Below are 24,369 nucleotides of genomic sequence, written 5' to 3' on the forward strand. Positions count from 1 at the left end.
TATGATATTTGAATCTACTCAATGTGGCCTTGACAACATACCGCCATCTTGTTTTTTTGTATCACGAAGTTATTATAAACAATGAAACTTGGTTAGTTTGCTTTTTGGATAAACAAAGCAATGAATATTAAAATGATACATAAAATAAAACATATTAAAACCATTTATACATCAAAATATACTATTTACTACAAAAGGAGCATATTACAATATAATAGAGGAGTACTTCAAGCTTTAGTAAATAATGCAATACGATGTTGTTGAGAGGTCGCATGAAAAGACTCAAAAGATACAATTTATAACATCATAGAAATATTAGAAGATAATAAATTATACGCAAAAACATAAGAATATTAATATTTAATTAATATCATAATAATGTGAACTGCAACGGTCCATGAAGGGTCATGGATTCAGTACTTTATAAGGAAGCACCAACTAGATTCAAACCCGGGTCTTTCGCATCGTACCTTACCACAGTGACACCGCGCTCCCATTTACCATATATATATATATATATAGTAGTAATAAAGTATTCATTTATTCTCTTGTCTTTTAGTGTGTACTGTATTTTTATATTTATTTTTTATCTTTTTTCTAACATCGAAGTAAATAATAAGTAAATTTTTAAATATTTAAAATACCGACTTCTCTAGAGTTTCATTTATTAATGTTACTCTTACCCTTGTCGAACAGATCCACTACCTTGGACTACATTTGGACAAATGATTAACCTGGAATCCTCACACAAGACTGAAGAGACAGGAAACTGCACGTCGATTTTGACTATTACAACTTACTAGACAAACGTTCTAAACTTCCAACACATTACAAAAGACTGATCTACATGACTGTAATAAGACCAATCTGGACATATGGAGTTGAGCTTTGGGCTCAAATAAACCTTCGAATCCTCAATGCTCCTTACTTTGCCACAAATAAAATCATCCATAAAGACCTAAATGTTCCTTATGTAACCGATCTAGCCCAAACCAGATATCACTCCTTCCATTATAAACTCTCTAACAACTCAAACCCCTTAGTTTCTAACCTTACATCCTCTTCCATTCCTGACAATCCTCAGAAGCGCCTGAAGAGAACATGGCCACGAGACGAGCTAATGTAAAATGTCATTAGAGTGTAGTTCCAGTGGGTAGTTCCTCTACATGCTTGTAATACTCCATTTTAACTAAGACCGTATTTACTAAATGTATTATGTAATATACAGTTGTGAATTTCAATAAAGTTATTTAAAAAAAAAATATTTAAAATAATTTTTATCCATAACTTAGGTTATTTTTATTGGATGTTATCTATTATTTGTTCTTGTTAAATCATTTTAGTTGTTTATAAATTTTTTAATCCTGCTGAAGCACTGCTAATGTTAGCTCACAATAAATAGTTTTATTACAATTTTCATTCTTTTGACCGCACGCTCCTTTTTATTTTTTTTTTATTTATTTTTTTTTTGTTATCTCCTTTTATTCTTAACACGGTCAATCAACGATATTCCAATTGAATCTCTTATTTTGAGCGAGGGGTTCACATTTTTTTTTTTTTTTTACATATATTAAATGCAGACACACAATAAATAAATACCTCTGAGTGCCGACACAACCAATCGATTCTGGAATAGTCAGTTTGTGATAATCTTCGGAATCCTGAAATGTTAAGACAGCGACGTGTGTTTCTTTCGCTTTTATTCCTAGCACACAAGCCGAGTGGAAATAGTACAAGTACCCAAGAGAAAAAAAGGAAATTATTTCATCCTAATTTTTTAATACTTTAATAAAAACTATGTATAATTACTAGTTAAAATTAATGAGTATGCCAGGTATAAATAGAGAAAATAAAAAATAGCGGTTGTTTCGAAATTTTAAAAACAATTTATTTTTCATTGGAAACTGTACATCTTTAAAACTACCAACACTAGAAAACCTAAGAGGGCATCATTTAAAGTAGAGTCAATTTGCTAAAATATGATCCATAATTATGGATGTTCTTTATGTTCAATAGTTCAATATAGCTTTTTAAAAAACAATATTTCATAAAAAATGCACTCAAAAATTACAAGTTAGTGATTTTTTTTGAGAAATTTACATCAAAAACCATTCGACGTACAGATATCTATTAGCACTCAAATTAAAGCTAGTTTAATGTAACATTAAGTAGTTTATTGCGTTTATCTTCATAGGAGTAGTAACCAATATGGTATTTGGTAAAATAAATTAATTTCTAGCTATTCGGAAAATATCTAGCTATATGTGAAAAATTTATATTCATATACGAATATAAAAAAACGACTACCGCTTCGAAGATATGTGTCATGAGCTACTTCTTTTTTACATTGGGGCGACAGACCGTGTAGGTCCTGGGTGGTTTCTGACGTGGTTTTCATAGGGTGGGTCCGTCACTCCCACGCCTATTTTTGTGAGTGCCACTCATTGGCTACAAATGTCCGGGGGAAGATTGTGAGTGAGTATTGCATAATTTTTTGCTTGAAAAAAATCCCGGGTAGGAACTCGCAATCTATGGGTTGGCAGGCAGGCGTGTTACCACGCTGCTACCGTCACTCCACTGAGATGCCTCATAGTAGGTTAAATTACCTTTATGTTGAAAGCTTGCAGACATATGTACGTCTTGTGGTTCCAGAGATACATTTTTTTATAAATCAAAAATTTTATCTAAACAACTAGAAATAAATATTTTGTGAATTTATTTCGTCAACTATCGTGAAAACTACGACACTTAAGAAGATAAAGGTTATATATTACTTTATAGTACATTTAACTGATAAAGGTTATACACTACTTTATAGTGCATTTAACTGATAAAGGTTATACACTATTTTATAGTACATTTAACTAACTTAAGTGCGATTTCTTATAGACATATTTACATTGAACGGTTGATATATAGATTTATCCAAATAAATTCACTAGCTACTAATATTTCAGTACATTTTTTATGAAATGTTGCTTTTTTAAAAAGCTATATCTCGGGAACTATTAAACGTAAATAGCTCTATTAGGACTCATATTTTAGCATATTGAGTCTAATTTATATGATATTCTCTTAAGTTTTCTAGTGTTGGTAGTTTTAAAGATATAGAGCTCGGAATGAAAAATTAGATTTTTTTAACGTTTTAAAACAGCCGCCATTTCTTATTCCCCTTATCTGTACTTGGCAGACTCATCAATTTAGACTAGTTTTTATACGTAGATTAAACTAATCCTAAAATTGAGGTGAAATAACTGCCTTTTTTCTCATCACTTTGACATCAATTTTGCTTGATAATATATTTAACTAACACCTAAGACCTCTGAACATAGATATTTTTTTATTTTATTTGAAGATGAGTTTTTTTTTTTTTTGTTTTTTTTTAATTGATATTAATATAGTGCCCATTATTAATGAATCATTCTAATTTTATAATTATTCATGATAAGACTACAAATAAATACATACCTGTATGAGATCAGCGGTGCTCTGTGATTTGGCTAAGATCTTTGTCTTGCTGTCCAACAATACGATTCTGTCTGGACCAAGACCTAGCAGTCGTGATGCCTGAAACAGATATGAAATAAATCGATGACTTTATTTAATTAAAAAAGAAATATTATAAAACCAAAAATTATATTATGCAATACCCAGTAAATTAAATAATAAAAGAGGCTATGTGTATTTTCTTGCTCGAAAAGTAAAACATGCAACAACTTTTAAAATTGTAATACTAGCTAAAATTATAGGCATTATTCTGAATATCAAAAATAAGCGATTTGTAATTTTTAAAATTATCTAGTTATTCATTGGTTTTCCTATTTCAAATTATTGAACTTATTTATTCATTAACATTTCTAAAAAAAAAATATTAGTTTTGTTTGATTTCAATGACGAGTGATTATGTAGGGCTCCGAAGATAGTTCTGTGACATTGGGATCAAATCAAAAAGAGCTAAAAATAATTACACAGTGGTTTATTGTGGTTGTTAAAAACCTTGGTGTCACTATAGACCAAACTCTCTCCTGAAAAACCACGTCTCCGATATTTCCCGTCGTACCTTTTCCACCCTGAAGCGTTTAAATTATCTTCGTCACCTACTTCCTTTTGAAACCCGCAGGCTCCTGGTTACTTCCTTAATATTTCCCTACTTTGACTATTGCTGTGTGGTTTACGGAGAAGTCTCTGGGGATCTCGAAGCAAAATTAAAACGGTAAAATAATTGATTTGTACGATTCATCTTTGAGGTATCCCAGGGACGCCTCTGTTACCCGATTTTATAAAGAGTTGAAGTGGCTTTACCCCTTCTTCCCTCGTAAATATTTCCTTGCTTCCTTTCTCTATCAAGTTATCCAATCCCGCCGTCCATCGTACATCTCAGATATACTTCAATTTAAGTCCTCAGTGCATTCCCGCAATATCCGCTCACGGTCTTGAGACTTATATGTAACTGCCCATCGAACCACAGCCTTTGGTAGAGCTTTCCTCGTCCGTTCCTCTTCCCGATGGAATTCTATTTCCTCCTTTATTCGTAGTTCTAACACTCTTCCAATCTTCAAATCCCGTATCTTCGACTACCCTCTGTCCACTCAATTCCGGAAGAATAACAATTGAAAGTTTCAAAAAAGCTATTTATATTTTTTGTATTTTAAGTCTTAGATCTTCGATTATAATTGTAAATATGTACACTAGCAGAAATTATATCTTTTTATTTATTACTTTTTAGTTTAATTGTATTTGATTTTTTATCATTTTTTTTTCTTTTTATCATCAGAAGTCATCTTATGTTTTATGATATGACAAGTTATTTCATTTTATTTGTTTTATCTTTATTTTATATATTCTGTTAATTATGGTTGTTTAATTGTATATTTTTATATTCACTGTATTATTTTATTTTATGACATCTTGTAATTTCATCTCTATTTTGTAATTTACTCTAAGGCTCTAAAGCCTAATTTTGACGCCTGTAAATTATTCTAAAGGGATCAATCCCAGAATAAATAAATATTATTATTATTATTTAAGGGGTGTTAATTTTTTTTTTCGAGTACAAATGTTAATGAAAATAATAAGCCAAAAAATTTGTCCAATATTCACGGAGGAAAAGCATTAACATAGAGATTTTTTCATTTTTATTTTTTATTATTCTTATCTACATAGAAAACCTTCAAATTTTAATGGAGGATTTAAATATTATTAATATATTTTTTTTTGGTCGATTACAAAGGTACATTACGCAACATACCTTAGCAAGAATATGGATCTAAAAAATGAACGATAAATGACCAACTAATTAAATTTAGAGAAATAATGTTTAATTCAAGACCCATAGCTAGAAAAAAAAATTATTAATGTGAAATATGTGTGTTTTCTCTAACTCATGTAGATAGTAGATCATGATTTTTTCTTTTTCTCAAGTCTTCCATTGAAGACCTTTACAACGCTAGAGAGGAAATTACAACATTAATTTCACGGGGCTGTTTTTAAATAAATATTGACTTTCACATGGGAATCGAACCCACAACGTTCTGAATCAGGGACTCCAGGACTCCTACCCAGGTGGTATAGGTGATATAAAAGGGCTAGCTACTGTTTTGGATGATCGAAGGCTAAACTCCTCTTCTAAACTCCCAATGTGGAGTATTTTATAAGGACCACTTTAGTGTACCATGATAGTGTTGCAACGAAGGTGGCTCCTAAACCGAAAACAGAACCCGCTAACACTCCAAATTTATCTCCTTATTTTCAAGTGAGGATATCAAATAATAAATACAATAAATACATATGTTGTATGTTTCATATACACTTGAAAATCTTGGGAAGGAACCACCCATTGGTGGTACTTCAAGCATTAATTTAAATTAGTAGGTCCCGTGGCCATCTTCTTTTCAGACGACTAGGAGGATTATCAGGGATTGTTAAGGATGAGAGATTAAGAATTAATGAGTTAGGATGGGAAAGGAGTTTGGAATAAAAAGACGCATATCTATTTTGGGAAAAATCTGCAACGAATGGAATGTTATGGCCTTTGTGAATGAGTTTATTTGTAACGTAATAAGGAGCATCAAGGATTTTACGTAGGATTTTGTGTATAAGGATTGGATGCTGGAGGAATTTGATGGTTTGGTAGAGCCCCAGAGCTCAATTCCATATGCCCAAATTAGTCTGATTATCATAGTGTAGTAATTTTTTGCAGTGAATGGGAAGTTTAGAGCGTTTGTCAAGTAAGTATTGTAGCAATCGGAATCTACGAGTAGTTTCTTGCCGTTTCAGTCTTGTGTGTGGATTCCAAGTTTGTCTCTTGTCAAGATGGAATCCTAAGTATCGAATCTGTTCAACTATCAACAAATTAAGTCCCGAATCATAATTGTAAAAAAAAAACTAATAATTGATATGAATTTAACGATTAAAATATCACTGAGTCAACGTGATAAATTATGTTCTCAGGGGAAAACAAAATGAGTAGTAATCCCATGAGATGTCATGTATTAGGAAGACATGTATTGACTCCATCACTGTTGAAACATTGTACATATCAGAAATGTCACCTCCAACCTGTGCGCCATGTTTGCTGATTAGTTGGAACGAGAGGTCAGAGTCCAAAGCTTTTTTTTTTCTCTTTTTTTCATATTTTAGTTATTTTCTAGAAAAATATTTTAAACATGAAAATTAATTTTTTTATCGCAATTTTTGGCTCAAACAAACAATACTTATTCCAAAAAACATTTAAATACATTTTTTTTATTTATTCTATATTAAAATTTATATTCTGTTTGTGGCGACAGTGGGGGTTCAAAAGTGAACTTACCAATACAACCAGCCACTATTAAATAAAATAAACAAAAATAGTATTAAATAAATCTTTATTTAATTAATTAACAAAAATAAATCCCAAATAGCAACATGTTTGCCGAAATAAAAGATGCATCTCTATAGGTTATATCAATTAACAAAAGAAATTAAAGAACAATAAAATTAATTGAAATAAAACAAAATGTTTCTTATAGGTATTAGTAAAAGGAAGAAAAAATAAATAAACATAAATTAGTCTATTACAAAAAAAAGTTTATAAGGTGGAGTCTTGAACTCACGATATTTTGCCTTGGGTTCTAGCAAAGCTCAGCGTCTCGTCTTCATAAATTCAGTAATTATATTAAAATGTCCCACTGTAGGCTGAGAACTTACTGAAGTCTCTTCAATGATCTCAAAACGAGGACTTGGTTCCTTTAACTGGATACGAGGACTTGGTCCCGAGAACTTACTATCCCTTGGTTCCTAACACACTGTATAGGATTAAGCCGTGGCACTCGCACTGTGTCCGGACTTAATTCCTAAACTGTATTCAATAGATAAACATATATATGAGTATATATTTACGTATATGAGTACGTTTATAACAACCAATAAAAAAATTGGTTTCCTTTAGTAGTGGAACATCTTACTTTTTTTTTTTTTAATTTTATATTCGATATATTCCATGTCTGTACCGTAGTAAGAAAAGCCACCCTCCCCCCTTCAGGACTATCTTTGGAATACATCCAATCCAGATTCAATATTTACAGCTGAACTTCAGGCGATTTCAACAGCACTTCATTTATCTATAGAAAGTTAATACTCAAACATACTCATTTGTACAGATTCAATGTCTGCACTTCAGAGTCTATCAAACTTCAATCAAAGCGAACCTACGATAGACAAAATTCATAACTATATAGACATGCTAGAACATCATAAAAAAAGTGTTTCCTTTCTCTGGACTCCAGGGCACTCAGGAATAGCTGGAAATGAGGCAGCGGATAAAGCGGCTAAAGAGGCTGCTACAATGAACGTTCCACCACTCCAAATTTACGAGCCGAAAGACATAAAGGCATTTTTAAGGAACAGAATCCGAAAAAGTTGGGATTCAATGTGGGCTGCCGTACCACTCACCAATAAATTAAGAAATGTAAAAAAAAAAATACACAAAAGTGGACAAGTGCCATAAGGGGAAACAGAAGAGAAGAAGTGGTTGTTGCAAGAGTAAGAATAGGACATTCCAAACTAACTCACCTTCACTTAATCACAAGAGAGGACCAGCCTATATGCCAAACCTATCATTCTCCATTATCAATAAAGCACATAATTAAAGAATGCCCATCATTTCGTCAAGCCTTCGAAAATAATAAAATTCCACGTACAAGAGAATTGGCCCTTAAAGACTCAGCAGAATCCATAGACAAAATAATAAAATTTTTGAAAGAAAATCAACTTTATACTAAAATATAATCCACCAATACTGACCAGTGTAAAAAAGGAAATAGTCTACATTCAACCATCAAATGTCAAGACAAGAAGATAGGTGAAGTAAAAAGGGTGTAATAACCTAGATGTTGATCGCCCTGAATAAAAATCTAATCTAATCTACATCCAATCCATATGTTAGCTATGGAGGCGAAGTGAAATACCTCCTCAGAAGGCCTCCATAGCTGCCCAACGTAGACAACTGGACGTTAGTGTATACATTCTCCAGCTTCCCATCACATACTATGGTGATTACATTTCGGAAATTATAGTATGGGAGATCCGGAGGCAGATTTTTGAGGGAAAAAGAAATTTTACCTCTTGAAAGGTGGCTAGTTTATAAGATTAAACACCTTTCAGGAGGGGGGCTATATACTTATCGACGTGCAATTTGGTCAAGAAGTAATTATTCCTGACTTTTTTAGAGGAGTATATATCCAGTTACCTAAAAAAAAGGACTGAATTCCCTTTATTAGCTTAACATATAGAATTTTTTTTTTAACACGCGCGTTCTAAAGGTTTTAAACAAGATATGAAATCCCTTCTCTGCCATAACCTTAGATGTAGTGCGACAGCTAGTGGAAACTACACGGAAAGTATAAAGTTTTAATTAAACGGCTAATTTATAGCGTAGCGAACAAAAAACCTAAGATAGGCTGACAATTGGCAGTCAGCTCAGGGAACCGATCAGTTGGACAGCTGATTGTATGGTCTAGACCCCTGGATTTCCCAAGGGTCAGCTGAGGCTTTTCCACGAGTTTCCCGACCCCTCCCCTAATCCCCCATGGGTAGTTTGGTTTCTTTATGGCAGAAAACATTCTTGACCTCTCTCAGATCTTTCTTAGCTATTAAAGAAGAAATGGGTACCAGATCCTTTAATTGAGGCTTTAATTTTTAACCAACTGAACATACTGAGATTTGTCCAGATTACGAATAATATCATCGATTATTCCAAAGTAATATCATTAAATTCACTTTATGTCATACAAAGATTATTAATCATTATTTATCAGTTAACATTGTTTATATGATAAAAATCACTTTTATCCTTAAGAAATTCATATACTAGTGATTTTTTTTTTTTTATTTATTGATATTTACAACTGTATAAAAAAATACATCAAGTAAATTTGATCATAATGACACAATGATATGATACAGCATGTAGAGAAACTACTCAGTAGTAGAACTCTAAAAAAAATTTACAATATAAGGTCACGAAGCCATCTTCTTTTCAGGGGCCTCGGAGGATTGCCAGGAATGGAAGAGGAAGCATGGTTATAAACTAGTGGGTTTTGGAGGTTAGGGAGTTTATTATGGAAGGAATAATCGGTTACATAAGGAACATTTATGTCTTTATGGATGGTGTTATTAGTAACAAAATAAGGAGCATTGAGGACTTTACGAAGGATTTTGGATGGTAAAGATTGGATACGAGAGGAATTCGAAGGTTTAGTGGAGCCCCAAAGCTCAACCCCGTATGTCCAGATGGGCCTTATTATTGTCATGTATATCAGTCTTTTGTAATGACTTGGAAGTTTAGACCGTTTGTCTAGTAAGTGCTGTAATAGTCGGAATCTGCGTGCAGTTTCCTGTCTTTTCAGTCTTGTGTGAGGATTCCAGGTTAGTCGTTTGTCAAGATGTAGTCCAAGATAACGAATCTGTTCTACAGGGGTAAGAGCCACATTATTAAAGTATACTGTAGGGCAATCGACAGTATACTAGTGATGAATTTAAAAACGAAAGATGTGAACAGAGGGTTCCTCTTACCCCTCCCCCCGAATTGTAAACTTTAACATAATAGTATTTAGGAGCAAAAGCCCATCTAGTGGCCAATAGTAGAAGAGTCTCTATCTTCCTAAGGCGTAAAGAAAACGTGAGGAGAGCACCATTTCTTCATCTGTGGGATTCACAAAATTCTCTTCGTTGTTCTCTTAAGTCAAGGAAATAGTTCCCTGACGAGGGATGAGAGCCGGGAGAGAGGAAGATAAGAAGAGAGAAAATGCAGCTTTCATTCATATTAACATCCATCTAAGTGAGTTCACTTTCATTTTCATTACTAATCAACAGTTATCAGAACTCCGTCAATATTGCTGTCTTCCTAATTGCCTTTAAAAATTATCGAATTAACCTATTCCACCTATGTTCCTTTTTGGCTCTTTATAACCATGTAATAATCAGTTTAGTATTGTTTTTTATTTTTCTAGGTCCACAACCCAGTAAATTGTTTAGTAAATTTATTTCCTTTCACCTTCAATAAATTATAAAGAGTCTACTCTTCAACCCAACCAGCGTATTCTAAATTGAGGTAGTACCTGGCCCTAAGTTGAAGGTGTACTTAATACATTAGTTAAAAAAACAAAGTTGTAGGCATATCTTGATCTAAATTCGGAGGCAAACCAAACAAAAAAAAAAGAGTTACTGAGAAGAGCCAATTAGAGTAAAGTGAGAAGAAACGAAACCAAGAGCAAAGGGGAAAAAAGAAGAAGAAATGTGTTTGATGGCAAAGAAATTTTAGAGCGTAGGATACCGTATTAGTTTCCTAGACGACCCTCTGTTAAAGTCTTTAGAAAGAAACCTTCATAGCATAGGTGATTAAGGGTCGACTAAGAAAAGAGTGTTCAGTTTCAATTATTTTTATTGAAATCCAACTCCATGTTTGTGAAAAAAAACACAACAACAACATAAAATCATGAAAAAGCAAAAATATGACGAAAATACGATATGGTAGGAAGATCCTTAAAATATAAAACTGTGCGTAACTGCTGTAGGAAATAGAATAAAAGCAACCGGGATAATGATTGACCATATTAACATAACTCATATGTGTTTAAGTGGCTTATGACTATTGACATTCCGTGATTTACTTTATTGTTTAAGCATATTATAATTTATATTGGTATTTTTAATTTATGTGATTTTATGTTGTTTTTTTTATTTTTGTATTTTTCTTTTTTTTTTTTCGAACCCGGGTTCGAATCCGGCTGTGACAGATAATTATTTTATGTTACACTGTAGCCGAGAGTCAGCCCTGTGAGTTCTGGAGCCCTCTTAGGGTCCTCCCAACCTTATTAAGTGGGTACTATTAATAGAGGATAAATCTGGCGGTTGAGTGTGATCTTGAAAATAGTACCTTCTTGTATGACCTTTGTTCCAAAATAGTGCTTCCTTATTAAGTCCTGAACCCATGATCCTTCATGGGCCGTTGCCATAAGGAAAATAAGGACGAAACCGGGTGTCACCATTTACAATAGGCTCACACAAAATGGCTGATGCGGATGATTTAATCGTCACAGAGAGAACCAAGACAGCAATGGCCGATGCTGTAGAAGAATTCAAGAGAGCAGTACAAGATTTAGGACTTAATATAAATATTGAAAAGACTAAATAGATGAAAACCTCTAGACAGACCGGGAAGAGAAGATATATTGTGGATGTGAGAGAAAACATGTTTCACAGCTGCAGTACTTTTAAGTACCTGGGAAGAGTTGTGACGGAGAACAATAATTTAGAAGTAGGAATGGTAGCAAGAACCAGACGTTTCTATGCCCTGCGAAAAGCTCTCCGATACAAAAGTTTTTCCAGGAAAGCAAAGCTTTCGTCGTACAAAAACAATAATTAGGCCAGTAGTAATGAAAGTAAGACGTGGAAAACAGGAAGATCTCTACTGGTTTGGGGGATGAGTCCTGAGAAAGATCTTTGGAGCCTTTAAAGAAGAGCACGCCAAGAAGAGGCAGATGCTCAGGTCCTGCAAGGACTGTAGCGCCCCACAGTGAGAGAGTGAGTAAGTTAAGAGTAGTTAATCACCCAAAACAAGATTGACCAAAAATAACCAAAGCTTGAATGGAAAATATATGAATGTGAAACTGTATATTTACTGCTTCTATATAGTAATATAGAAGATGTCAAGAGTCAAATTAGAATTTGATGTTTATTTAATAATACAACTTTTACAGCGATCATTATAAAAAAGTTATGTCAAATTTTAATTTTTCTCCACTACCGATACATACAAAACAAAAAGTCACTTAATATGAAAATAAACGGAGCTACTAAGCTAAATAAGGATAGAGCAAAAATAAATATTTAAATATTCAGGAAAGTTTTATTTTACTGACATTTCCTCGAGATGAACTGAATCCCCCTTCCCCTCTCGCCAGGATAAGGCCATACAAAACAAAGCTGAAATCAACTTGGCAAATAGAAGCAAGAACTTCCTACAGGCGTTTGCTCTTGAGCAAACAAGACAGATATAAACTTGGGAAGACTTCTTGAAGTCTTCATTTTTTTCTTGATAATAATTATTTTTCATCAAATGTGACATTTTTCTCTTCTCTCTCTCAATCACGTGAAGAGCCCTTCCTTTAGATTTCCAGAATTCATTCAACCAGAATGTATATCTCTCTATACATATGACATATTTTTATTTATTATTGTGTCTTTTTAGTGGGATTCATTTTTAAATTATAAGTTATCAATTAGAATGATAAAGGAAAAATACTTTTGGACCTCAGTAAGCATACATTTAAAAAAATAAAACTATAAACTATAAAGGAATAAAAAATTGTTATTAATTCTTTTTGCAAACATTTTTACTCTACACATATATACAGGCTGTCCAATAAATGAAAGGTCACATTGTGGGAGCACAAACAGTTCCGTAAGAGGAACGAAAAATTCAATATGAGCCATATTTCGATTCTCAACGGTATGGGATAAAAATCAAATTTTGTGTTTTTAGCTGTTATCCTTGGCTTTCTCAGAAAAACTAAAATAAATCTACTTTGAAACTCCCTAAAAAAAATTAAGAGGTGCCACATTAAAGATAAAAAAATTTTCTATAAATTTAACAGGTTCAATCTGCAAATAAAATTAAAGTTTAATATTTTTAAATGAAATTAAATTCTTCTTTATCTTATCAATAAAACATATGGTGGATCGGAGACGACGTTACAATCTCTCAAGGAGATTATAGTAATAATAAGATGGAGACTTTACTTCTTATCACGCCCCCGGAATCCCTAATCAAAGCCCTCTGCAATATTGCTAAATTAGCTAAAGTTAGGAAAGGGGCTGGACAATTCATTTTTAACCCCTGGACCGACTATTCCACTAAGGATGTTAAAAACAATCACGCGAATCCAAAATAGCACCCTGGCTTATTCGGTTTAACAATAAATATGAATATTAGCTCTTTTATGATGTTTGAAACTTTATTAAAGTTACCCAAGTGTGATTAAGGAATAATAGCCCTTAATTAAAAAGTATTAAAAACTATATAAAATACCTAAAGATTCAATTAAGTTTGGTGATTTCGTAAATACTGAAAAGTACCTCAAAATACGTTTTATAGTTCCAATTTTATTATAAATACTTCTATATTAAATGAAATACTAAAGAGAGATAGAGAGGACTAATGCAACTTTTAGTATATAGTTCTGGAGAACTAACCGTAACCGGGGTTATATAACCGGTTGTAAAAGCGCAACAGAGGAAAGGAACTGCCGGAGTGACGTTTATTGGAACCATGAACGCTGTGACTGCGTCCCGACCCACATGGGACCTAATATCAATCTTCCACCGCAGGCTCATTAGAAGTAACGCCTGCCAACAGATGATCCTATAGCTGAGATTGGGGCATGATGACATTCTCTTCTCATGTACAAGTTTTTTATTTCGTTAGGTGAAAATAATAATCCTCTTTTACACTATATATATAGTGTAAAAGAGGAAGAGTATAAAATTTATTTATTTTTTTGTGCTTAAAAGCCTTTTTAATGAGATTTTATATACATATAACATATTAGATTGACATAAACATTTAACGATGAGGTGAAGATAGTTGAACGTAGATATATAATAGGAGAAGATGATCGGGGGGGGGGGAGGAGGTGCTGTCAGCAGAAAAAACACAAATAAAGAAACCAATTATTTATTTGTGCCGACTTCTTCATCAGGGCTATAAAAACAAAAAGACAAAAACCACCATTCCGAGAGAAAAAAATAATAATAATAAAGGCTTAACGGACCCGAAGGTTCGGTACCTATACCACCAAACGCTCCATGGATACATCCTACCAGTGATGCCTCTCCAAACCCAATTCCACTAAATCTGTTTTAACACAATCCTCCCATCTACGTTTCGGTCTACCTCTCGGACGTTTACCCGTTGGATCAGTGTTTATGACCATTTTAGGGATCCGCTCGTTACTAAGCTCAACAACCTTACATGCCCATCTTATACGCCGCAATGCTATAACTTGAATTATATTTACCGGGTGTAGGTCCCTTAATTCAGCGTTGTGTAATCTTCTAAATTCTCCCGTTAATTCGTCCTATTTCGGTATGAATATTTTGTGAAAATTTATTAAAAACCCTTCTGGTATGAGATTTTACAACATGCACCATCGTCCAGATCTCGTAACATCGGATTACGACTTGTTTTGATCCATGGGCCATTTACTTAAAGGGAAAAAAAAATGATGATTTTGAGAAAGTTGAAACTGCAATCCAAGACTTCTTTGACAGACATCCCAAAGAATAGTATCAGTATGGGATCGAGCAGATGGCTAATGGCGGTAGATAACAATGGTCTATACATTGAGTATTATTGTATTTTATGTAAAAGAAATAATAATACAAATATTTGGTTGACAAAGCAGTATCAGTCTTTTTTTTTTATACACTCCATTATTAGATGTCCAGTCATATTGCATTTTTTCCGAACAAATTAATATATATACGTATTAGTCGATAATTGAACGTAGCTACAGTGGTAATACGAACTCACCTTCTTTTTTGTCTTCCCTCTGAGGAGCTCTTTGACCTGGTAGACTTTGCAGCCATGGCTCGGGAGTCGCCTACATGTCTGGATATAGAGCTTCTTCAGTTGGATCTCCGAGTCGTATATTGATGTGTGGAATAGCTTCCTCTTCTGTTCCTGTAACAGTATAAAATCAACATTAGAAAAATATACTAATCCTGGCTAGTAAGATATTGAACCAAAATTTTAATAAATTTGGTCGATAATGAAAAATGTTAAAGAACCCTAATTCTTTTAAACACTAGATACAGAAGAACTTTGCCTAAACGGATATCACTGGATAATCAAAACTTGTAAAAAAATAAATAAAAATAAATTGAAACGGAAAATTCAGCAGAGTACGTAAAAAAGATTTTTTTGAAATCGTTTTTAACTGGTAGATGCATGCACAAGAGAGTTTCCGTTTGGGAACCCAATTAACGTTTTCTTCCTACCAAAGTTATTAAATATATAAATTTATTTAATTCTATTTTATTTATTTCTATCTACAACTGTATTTATATAATAACACATTAAGAAAATTTAATGTAAGATCAAAACGGAGTGATACAGAATTGTAGAGAAACTACCCATTGGTAGCACTCTAATCATATTTCTATACTAGAGGGTCTAGAGGTCATCTTCTTTTCAAGCTTCTTGGAGGAATGTCAGAATAGAAGAAGAAGGAAGGTAAGTAACTAGAGGTTTTTGATGGTTAGGGAGTTTATAGTGGAAGGATTGATATCTGGTGCGGGATGGATCGGTTCCATATGGAACATTAAGGTCTTTATGCATGATTTTATTTGTAACAAAGTAAGGTGCATTGAGGATTTTGGATTGTAAGGATTAGTTACGAAAGGAATTTGAAGGTTTTGAGGAGCGTCAAAGGTCAACTCTGTCTAGATAGGCCTTAAAAAAAAACTTACAAAATACTGATCTACATGACAATTAGATCAGTATTTTGTAAGTTTTTTTTTTATTTATTTATTTAATGTAATTTACAACTGTAAAAAATAATACAATAAGTAAATATGTTGTATGTTTCATATTCACTTGAAAATCTTGGGAAGGAACCACCCATTGGGGGTACTTCAAACATTAATTTAAATTATCTTCTTGCCATCTTCTTTTCAGAAGCTTCGGAGGATTATCAGGGATTGTTAAGGATGAAAGATTAAGAATTAATGGGTTAGGATGGTTAAGGAGTTTGGAATGAAAAGATCTGCAACGAATGGGATGTTAAGGTCTTTGTGAATGAGTTTATTTGTAACGTAATAAGAAGCATCAATGATTTTACGTAGGATTTTGGATTGTAAGGATTGAATGCGGGAGAAATTAGATGGTTTGGTGGAGCCCCAGAGCTCAATTTCATATCTCCAAATTGGTCTGATTATCGTAGTGTATACTAATTTTTGTAGTGAATAGGAATTTTAGAGCGTTTGTCAAGTAAGTGTTGCTGCATCGGAATTTATGAGCAGTTTCTTAGTATTTTGTAATGAATTTGAAGTTTAGACCGTTTGTCTAGTGAGTACTGAAATAGTCGGAATCGACGTGCAGTTACCTTTATTTTCGGTCTTGTGTGGGGATTCCAGGTTTTAATATAAAATTTAAATTATATTTAAAAAGATTTTTTTTTTTCACTTGGAGCTTCGTATCTTTAAAATTACCAACACCTGAAAACCTAATAGAACTTCATTTGAATAACAGTAATTTTTCTAAAATATTATCCCTAATAGAGCTATTTAGTTATTTAATTTACAGTTTTTTTAAAATGTAACTTTTCAAAAAAATTGTACTGATAACCAAGTATTTTGGAAAATCTATATCTCAAGAACTAGTGGACATTCAGATGTCTATTGGCACGCAAATCACAGCTGCTTTAATTTTCATACAGTATTTTATCTCCGTAGTATACATGATATTTGCTAAAATAAATTCTGATTTCTAGTTGCTCGGATAAATTATTTGATTTATGGAAAAATATATCTCAAGAAACATTTGATGTACAGATGTCTGTCAGGTCTCAAATTAAAGTTAGTGTAACGTACTATTAAGTAATTTATGATACTTGTCTTCGTAGGAATGGTAATTTTTTATAAATGTATATGAAATTTTGTCCCCCCAACTATAAATCATTTTATTTTAGTATATATAATAATGTAAACGTTACAAATTACTTTATAGCACGTTAAACTGATTCACTTAGTACGTTAGGTGTCCCTTGTAAAGTTTTACGAATTGAATTTATCCCATTTTGAAAATCGATACCTCAATTAATATCATTTGGATTATTCAGTAATTATATAAAATAATCAGACACTATATTACATCACGGAGTTATATTAACTGTAACATATGCATATAAGTATCGAACCAGACTATATTGTGAATACTGTTTATAATTATTATGGTGATATATGTTAAAATGTTGCCGAATATAAACCTAGTAGTGAGTTGCCTTTACAAATTAACAAGAGATTATTTATAAATTATTGTTTAAAGGATGCATTAATCCTAAATTATATAATCGATACGAAACACATTATGCTGATGGCTACAAAATTGATGGAAAAGACATATATACCATCAAAAATACGCATGAGACATTATTTACAGAAGGTCTATAATGGTAAAAAGAAGATCAATAAAGCAAACAATATGATCGAATAACGACAAATTGCCATAATGTCAAGGATACGTTCGTTCTAGTCTATATAAATATTCCCTTTTTTTCTCTAGGATTTATGATTTAAATATATATATATATGTTCTTACCCATTAAAAAAATATACTTAAAATAATACACGAATCATGCTCAATACATCATACACGACCTCCCTAACTATTTACAATATTATAAGAAAAAAATTAAGATAAAATAAATAGATAAAAATAATAATTCTTAAGAAGAGAGTTTGAGGAGAGGATAAATAAAATAAAATTGTAGTAGTCCCAATAATAGTATCAATAAATATAGAATTCATAAGAGGATATCCTACAGCATCCTGGGCTTCAATCTTCAGGTAAGGCCAAGTTCCCATCGCTAAGGGACTTATCCCACCAATACTTAACCATTTTATGTAAGAGCTAATGAAATTTCAATAAAAGTAATATTACTTAAACGCTCAAGGCTCTTCGAACTTAAAGATCAGGGAAGTTATGAAATAGTTATTCAATAGGAGGTAAGTAAGACACGTCATTATTGAACATACATCAGCATGCAATCCTACTCACCTTCCCCAATGTATAACAAGGATGTTATGGCTAATTGTTATTATCTTTATTATTATATTACCTAATTTTCTTTCAATTATTACTCCTCTCTAATATACCCGAGTCAAAATAAACTCACTGTATCTTGTACTGTAATCACTAGTCGGTTCAGTGTATGAATTAAAATCGATTATCGGTTCAATTATTAGTAGCAGTAGAATTAGTCACTTCATATGCTGATAATAATGTGAACTGCTACAACTCATGAAGAGCCGTTGGTTCAGTACTTCGTAAGGAAACACTGTTTTTAGAACAACGGTTAGACAGGTGATTTTTTCAATATCACGCTCAACTTACTGATTTTGCCCTAATTAATGGTACCCATTTTATAAGATTAGTTGGACTCCATAACCCATAGAATTTTGGGCCCTCCGTAGCTCAGGTGTTTAGGCGCAGGTCTTACAAATCTGAGATCTGCGGGCGGCACCGGTTCGAATCCGGGCTGGAGGGTTTTTCATTTAGTGGCGGTCCCACAAAAAAAAAACTTTTCCCCCACCATGGTTAGAATAAGTTGATCACTCGTCGACAACCCTCCATATGTCAGAAAGACCAAGAAGGGGGTCAGAGGAACCAAAACAAATCATAGAGTTGCTTCACGGCTACAGTGAAACAGAAAATAATTATCAACCATACCCGGTTTCGAACCTGGACCCTTGAAGTTACTTACCACTAAATATCTTCAATAAATAAAGAAAAGTATATCTTTAAGTCTCGTATTTCGACATAATATAACTTTAACACAATATTTTATCATAGTTCATTCCGTTTTAAAAGTTCGTGCTAATTTCAAATAAACTTATTTTTAATATACACAAGTCTTTTAACGATTTAATTTTCCTTCGAAACTTACAACACCCCGTTAGAAAGCACTGATAAGATTTTCTGATGCGTGCCTCGGAAGCAAACAGTATGCGACTAACGCAGGCTAAAGGACAAGACAAATCCAAACAGAGTTGTTGGAGAGAAGTAAACGTGGTTGTGGTTCTGAGCTGCTCAAGTCAAACATCAAGTCAAGAATTACGTCTTCCGACTTAAGTCATACTTAGATGAGTGGAAACTTTAGAGGAACAACCATGGATTTGCCCGCGGTCCACTCCTAAACGAACACATGTGTTTGTAAATAATGTACACTTCCGGACATATATCGGTTTATTTAACATTAATCAAGAACATTCTATTTGTAATTTGATATCAACTAAATACAACTATAACTTTAAATACATTTTTTTTCAATTTCTTGAGACTAATATTTATTTATTAAATAAATCAAATGCTATCCTTGTTTAGTTTCAACACTCTTTATTATATCAAAAGTCCAACCTTCAATTCGGCCATCCTCAGGATCAACAAAATTGTTTTGCAGGCTATTCTACCCAGGTTTGTTTATATGATATCAATAGTGTAAATTGATCGAAAAATAAATTATTATTATAACAATATTTCTATCATTGAATAAATAAGACAAAAAGTACAATTCCTCAAAAGACCTGATATATATAAGGAGCATTTAGGATTTTACGAAGGATTTTGGATTGGAAGGATTCGAAGGTTTAGTGGAAGCCCAAAGCTCAACTCCGTATGTCCAGATTGGATTTATTAGTCATGTAGATCAGTCTTTTGTAATGAATTTAGATTGTAATGAGTTTAGACCATTTGTTTAGTAAGTGCTGTAATGGTCGAAATCGATTTGCAGTTCCCTGTCTTTCCAGCTCTGGGTAAGGATTCCAGGTTAGTCGTTTGTCCAGATGTAGTCTAAGGTAGGGAACTGTTCGACAGGGAGTATGATCAACATTATTAAACCTACTTTCATAAACGATCCTTATATGTTGCTTTATTTGTAGAATCATTTTTACAATTATAAATATATGAGTGAAAAAAATAATGTAAATAAAACCGCATTGTATAGCTTGAGTGTCTATTCAACGAAGTCCCTTATGCTTATCGCCTAAAAAAAAAGAGACGATCTTAGTATGATTGCTTCACTGACAGAGTAAGTTTGACATTTTGAAAACAGTGTGAAAAGTTTTACCTACTGTGGACCGTTTCCTCTTATTGTAATTTTTTTTTATTATAACAAATACCTCCCTATCAACCGTAAATACATCCAGTAGATATGAAAAGATGTTGAATAAAATTATCAATAGCGATGAAGATTGTTTGTCTTGAGTATATTTTCAAAGAAAGTCAGAATACATTTTGCTAAAACACTTAATTACTTAATACTTAATTTAAATAAATCAATTTTTTAAAAAAGAAAATGAATATTTATTTCAATTAGATGAGTGCTCGTAGATAAAGTATATACGCAATTCCCCTAAACCTTGTGTTAATCAAAATTTTACAGCCATTTTCGATATATAAAACTGCATTTATGGTAGGTTGGAATTAACTAAATTATTGCTGTATGTTCCGAAACATACGACTTCCCCAAATATTTAATTTTAGTTACTCACGACTTTTGGTTTTTAGCTAGGCTGTTCATATACATGTTAACCAATTTGCGAGTCTTATGTTATTTGGACTCAAGGGACCTAGAAACATGTATTTACGTTGAAAAAAATAATTCAAATTTTTCATGATCACAATAACTTCTCTTACTGTAAATATTCCATATATAGACATCTCGATGAGCCTTACTTTACTCCTCATGACGGTAGCAACGAGGTAATGTGTATGCTTGCCAACCCGAAGGTTGCTGCGAGTTCGAGTCCCCAGCCCTATCCGGGAGTTTTTCAAGCATATAATTATACAATATTCAATACACTCACAAGAATAGGCGTGGGAGTGACGAACCCACCCTATGAAAACGATGAATAAATATGTGAAAGTAAAAATCGTCAGTTATAAGACTATTTCATGGTTTTATAAATTTATTTTTCAATAAAGAACAAACTCTTCCATATTTACAAAGTTCATAGATTTCAATGCAATAAATCAGGGAGTAAAAGAAATTAACTTTATTTTCCACAATTTTTTATAGGCGTCACACAAAATCCTAGCACTTAGAAAAAAAATTTAAATAAGTTTTTGTAATTTGCAAATAACATTTTAAATTATTTTTTTTATAGCAATCAATAAGAAAGAAAAAACTGAAAATTGTACTGAGTGTAGTAAAAACGTGTTCAGTAAAAGATATTTTAACCCTCATTTTACGAGTGACTTCACCGAAAGACAAGAAATGATATTGGATAGAAGGAGGAATAATTAAATTAGAATTGAATTTATTTCCAAATAATTTTTCCGGACGAAAGAGCAGGGCACTTGATTAAGGTAATCTGATTTCACAGTTCCTTGCTAAGGCAGTCCAATGTTAGGGATTTAGATCTCCCTCTTTCTCTCTCTCCCTCCCTCGAACAAATACTCCCTTGGGGAGAAGCTTCTAAAATAGTTTAGCTAATGTGGATTTCATTTTAAAACATAAACTAAATTTAGGTATATTTCTGCAGCATAAAAAATTATAAATGTTTATACTGTCATTTAGAGTATTATGCTATATACAATAAAACAACGGGTTAAGAACTCAAAGACAAGAATCCTGAAGCATCACTTTATATATATTAGTAAATACGGACCTAGTTTTCTAGAATTATTTTACAATTGTGCGATTCCTCTGGTATGTATTGAATACTCTTTAGTTTAGTAGATAGTTTCCTAGCCGGAAAATGAGGGCGGTCTAGGATACTTAAAACGGTGACTATTCCATCCCTCTATTTTCAATCCGCTGGTGTTCCTCAAGGTAGTATCCCCGGTCCCATCCTCTACACTGTCTATACATCAGCTGACATCCCAACAACTCCTAACACTATCCTTACCACGTATGCTGATGACACATGTGTGCTCACAGTTAGTTATAATCCTTTGATTGTATCCCAAACTCTCCAGTCCCATATCATAATCCTCGAAGAATGGTGCTGGAACTGGAAGATAAAAATAAATCCCATCAAATCACATTTACTCTTTGTCGTAAACCTGCCGACTGCCCTACAGTATACTTTAATAATGTGGCTCTTACCCCTGTAGAACAGATTCGTTTTCATGGACTACACCTTAACAAACGACTAACCTAGAATCCTCACACAAGACTGAAAAGACAGGACACTGCACGCAGATTCCGACTATTACAGCACTTACTAGACAAACGGTCTAAACTTCCAACTCATTACAAAAGACTGATCTACATGACAATAATAAGGCCCATCTGGACATACGGGGTTGAGCTTTGGGACTCCACTAAACCTTCGAATTCCTCTCGTATCCAATCAAAATCTTTTGTAAAATCCTCAATGCTCCTTATTTTGTTAGTAATAAAACCATACATAAGACCTAAATGTTCCTTATGTAACTGATCTAGCCCGAACCCGATATCATTCCTTCCATTATGAACTCTCTAACCACCCAAACCCACTAGTTTCCAACTTTGCTTCCTCTTCCATTCCTGACAATCCTCCGAGGCGCCTGAAAAGAAGATGGCCTCGTGTCCTTTTATTGTAAAATGTTTTTAGAGTTCTACTACTGGGTAGTACAACATGCTCTACATGCTGTATCATATCATTATCATTATGTCATTATGATCAAATTTACTTGTTGAATTGAATTGAATCAACCGATTGTCAAAAAATTCTTGATAGGGCCCGGTGTAAGGCCCAAAAAGTAAGTGATTTCAACAGAACTATAGGCCTACTTTTATTACGATGCTTCGGAAGTAGAAGACCTGATTAGAAATTCCCGCTCCCCAAAGGAAGAATACAGTTCTGCGTAATAATGTAGAAAGAGGTTATCCTATATATATCACCAACCTAATCCAAACAGAGTAGAAGGGTCGAGTTTCATTCCTTGGGACTACCCTGAAATAGAATTTAGCCCGTTCAGGCCAAAACTAACCAGCTCCGCAATAGACTCAAGATTGCCAAGGAGACTCCTCAGTACAACCAGGGCCATTTGTAGCCGTACGAGTTCAAGGGCAACTAGATCGTGACTAATACGGCGCTGATTCAAATCCAGCCTGATTATTTTCTCGACTTTTCGAGGGTCGACTTTTATTTCTGTGACAGTCTCACGAAATGAAAACTTACCCTACCACCATCGTTAGAATAGGGCAGTACCCTGTAAATAACTTCACTCTCCGCATGATATCGGTTAAAAACATTGATATCAGTAAGCCATCAGTTGTGATGCTTTAATTACAATAAAATAATGAATTAATTTTGTCTTCAGATGCTTGTTTTTTAAATTAGTAAATTTGTTAGTTATTAAATCAACTATGGAAACGGACGAGTACTCAATATAACAAGTAACTCAACCCCTCCAACTCTGAGATGACCAAGGGGAGTTTTCAACTCAGCTCAATCTTCCGGGTTATGAATAAAACCTTAATATTTTTTCAGGAAAGAAGAAAATTAAATTTAAATATGATGAAATAAATCTCTGAAAAATACTAATTTATAAAATCTGAAAGTCCACTTCCAACTTTTGAGTCTAAGATTACCTAAACGAAAAAAAAATAAATAAAAAATCTTGAAGGAATAAATCAGACAAAACTTTTTATTCAATTTAAAATAATCTGTGCTCGGAGTTGACAAAGCATTCGCATTTGCACCCCAGCGCTTCCATTAAGTATTACATTATATTTCAAAAAAGAAGAGATAAAAGAAGAGAGTACCTCAAAAGAAATGTTTTGTTATTGCCGTTAAAAGTCAATTTATCCTAAATTAATTTCTTAGCTTGCATAGCTTTGGTATCTTTCGGATTATAACATTAATTTCTATTATCTTAACCTGATCTTTGAATTAACATTTTTAATGGAAACAATTTATTAATATTCCACAACTTTCAGATTTATAATTACATAAGAAATACTTCCAATCAATCTCCATATCGAACAGTTATTATTTTATGGCAGGCCCACCTTCTACACCATAACCCCTGATGAAGACCTGAAACTCAGGTCGAAACGTCGGCATAAAATAAATAAATATGGTTTTGTTTATTTATGTTGTTCTTTGCTGACCGCA

General features: G+C 33.0%; 1 protein-coding gene across 1 annotated transcript in view; it reads right to left on the reverse strand.

Moving 5' to 3' along the window:
* The window catches only part of LOC106679946 (uncharacterized), a gene marked incomplete at its 5' end in the record, with an annotated part of 308,178 nt that overhangs the window by 79,461 nt on the left and 204,348 nt on the right, over positions 1-24,369 (reverse strand). The window contains 2 exon segments of the mRNA XM_067051769.1: positions 3,469-3,567; positions 15,074-15,223. Coding sequence (XP_066907870.1) covers positions 3,469-3,567; positions 15,074-15,223 — 249 coding nt within the window.

Source organism: Halyomorpha halys, unplaced genomic scaffold, assembly GCF_000696795.3.
Source record: "Halyomorpha halys isolate HHAL.00 unplaced genomic scaffold, Hhal_1.1 Scaffold235.1, whole genome shotgun sequence".
NCBI lineage: Eukaryota > Metazoa > Arthropoda > Insecta > Hemiptera > Pentatomidae > Halyomorpha > Halyomorpha halys.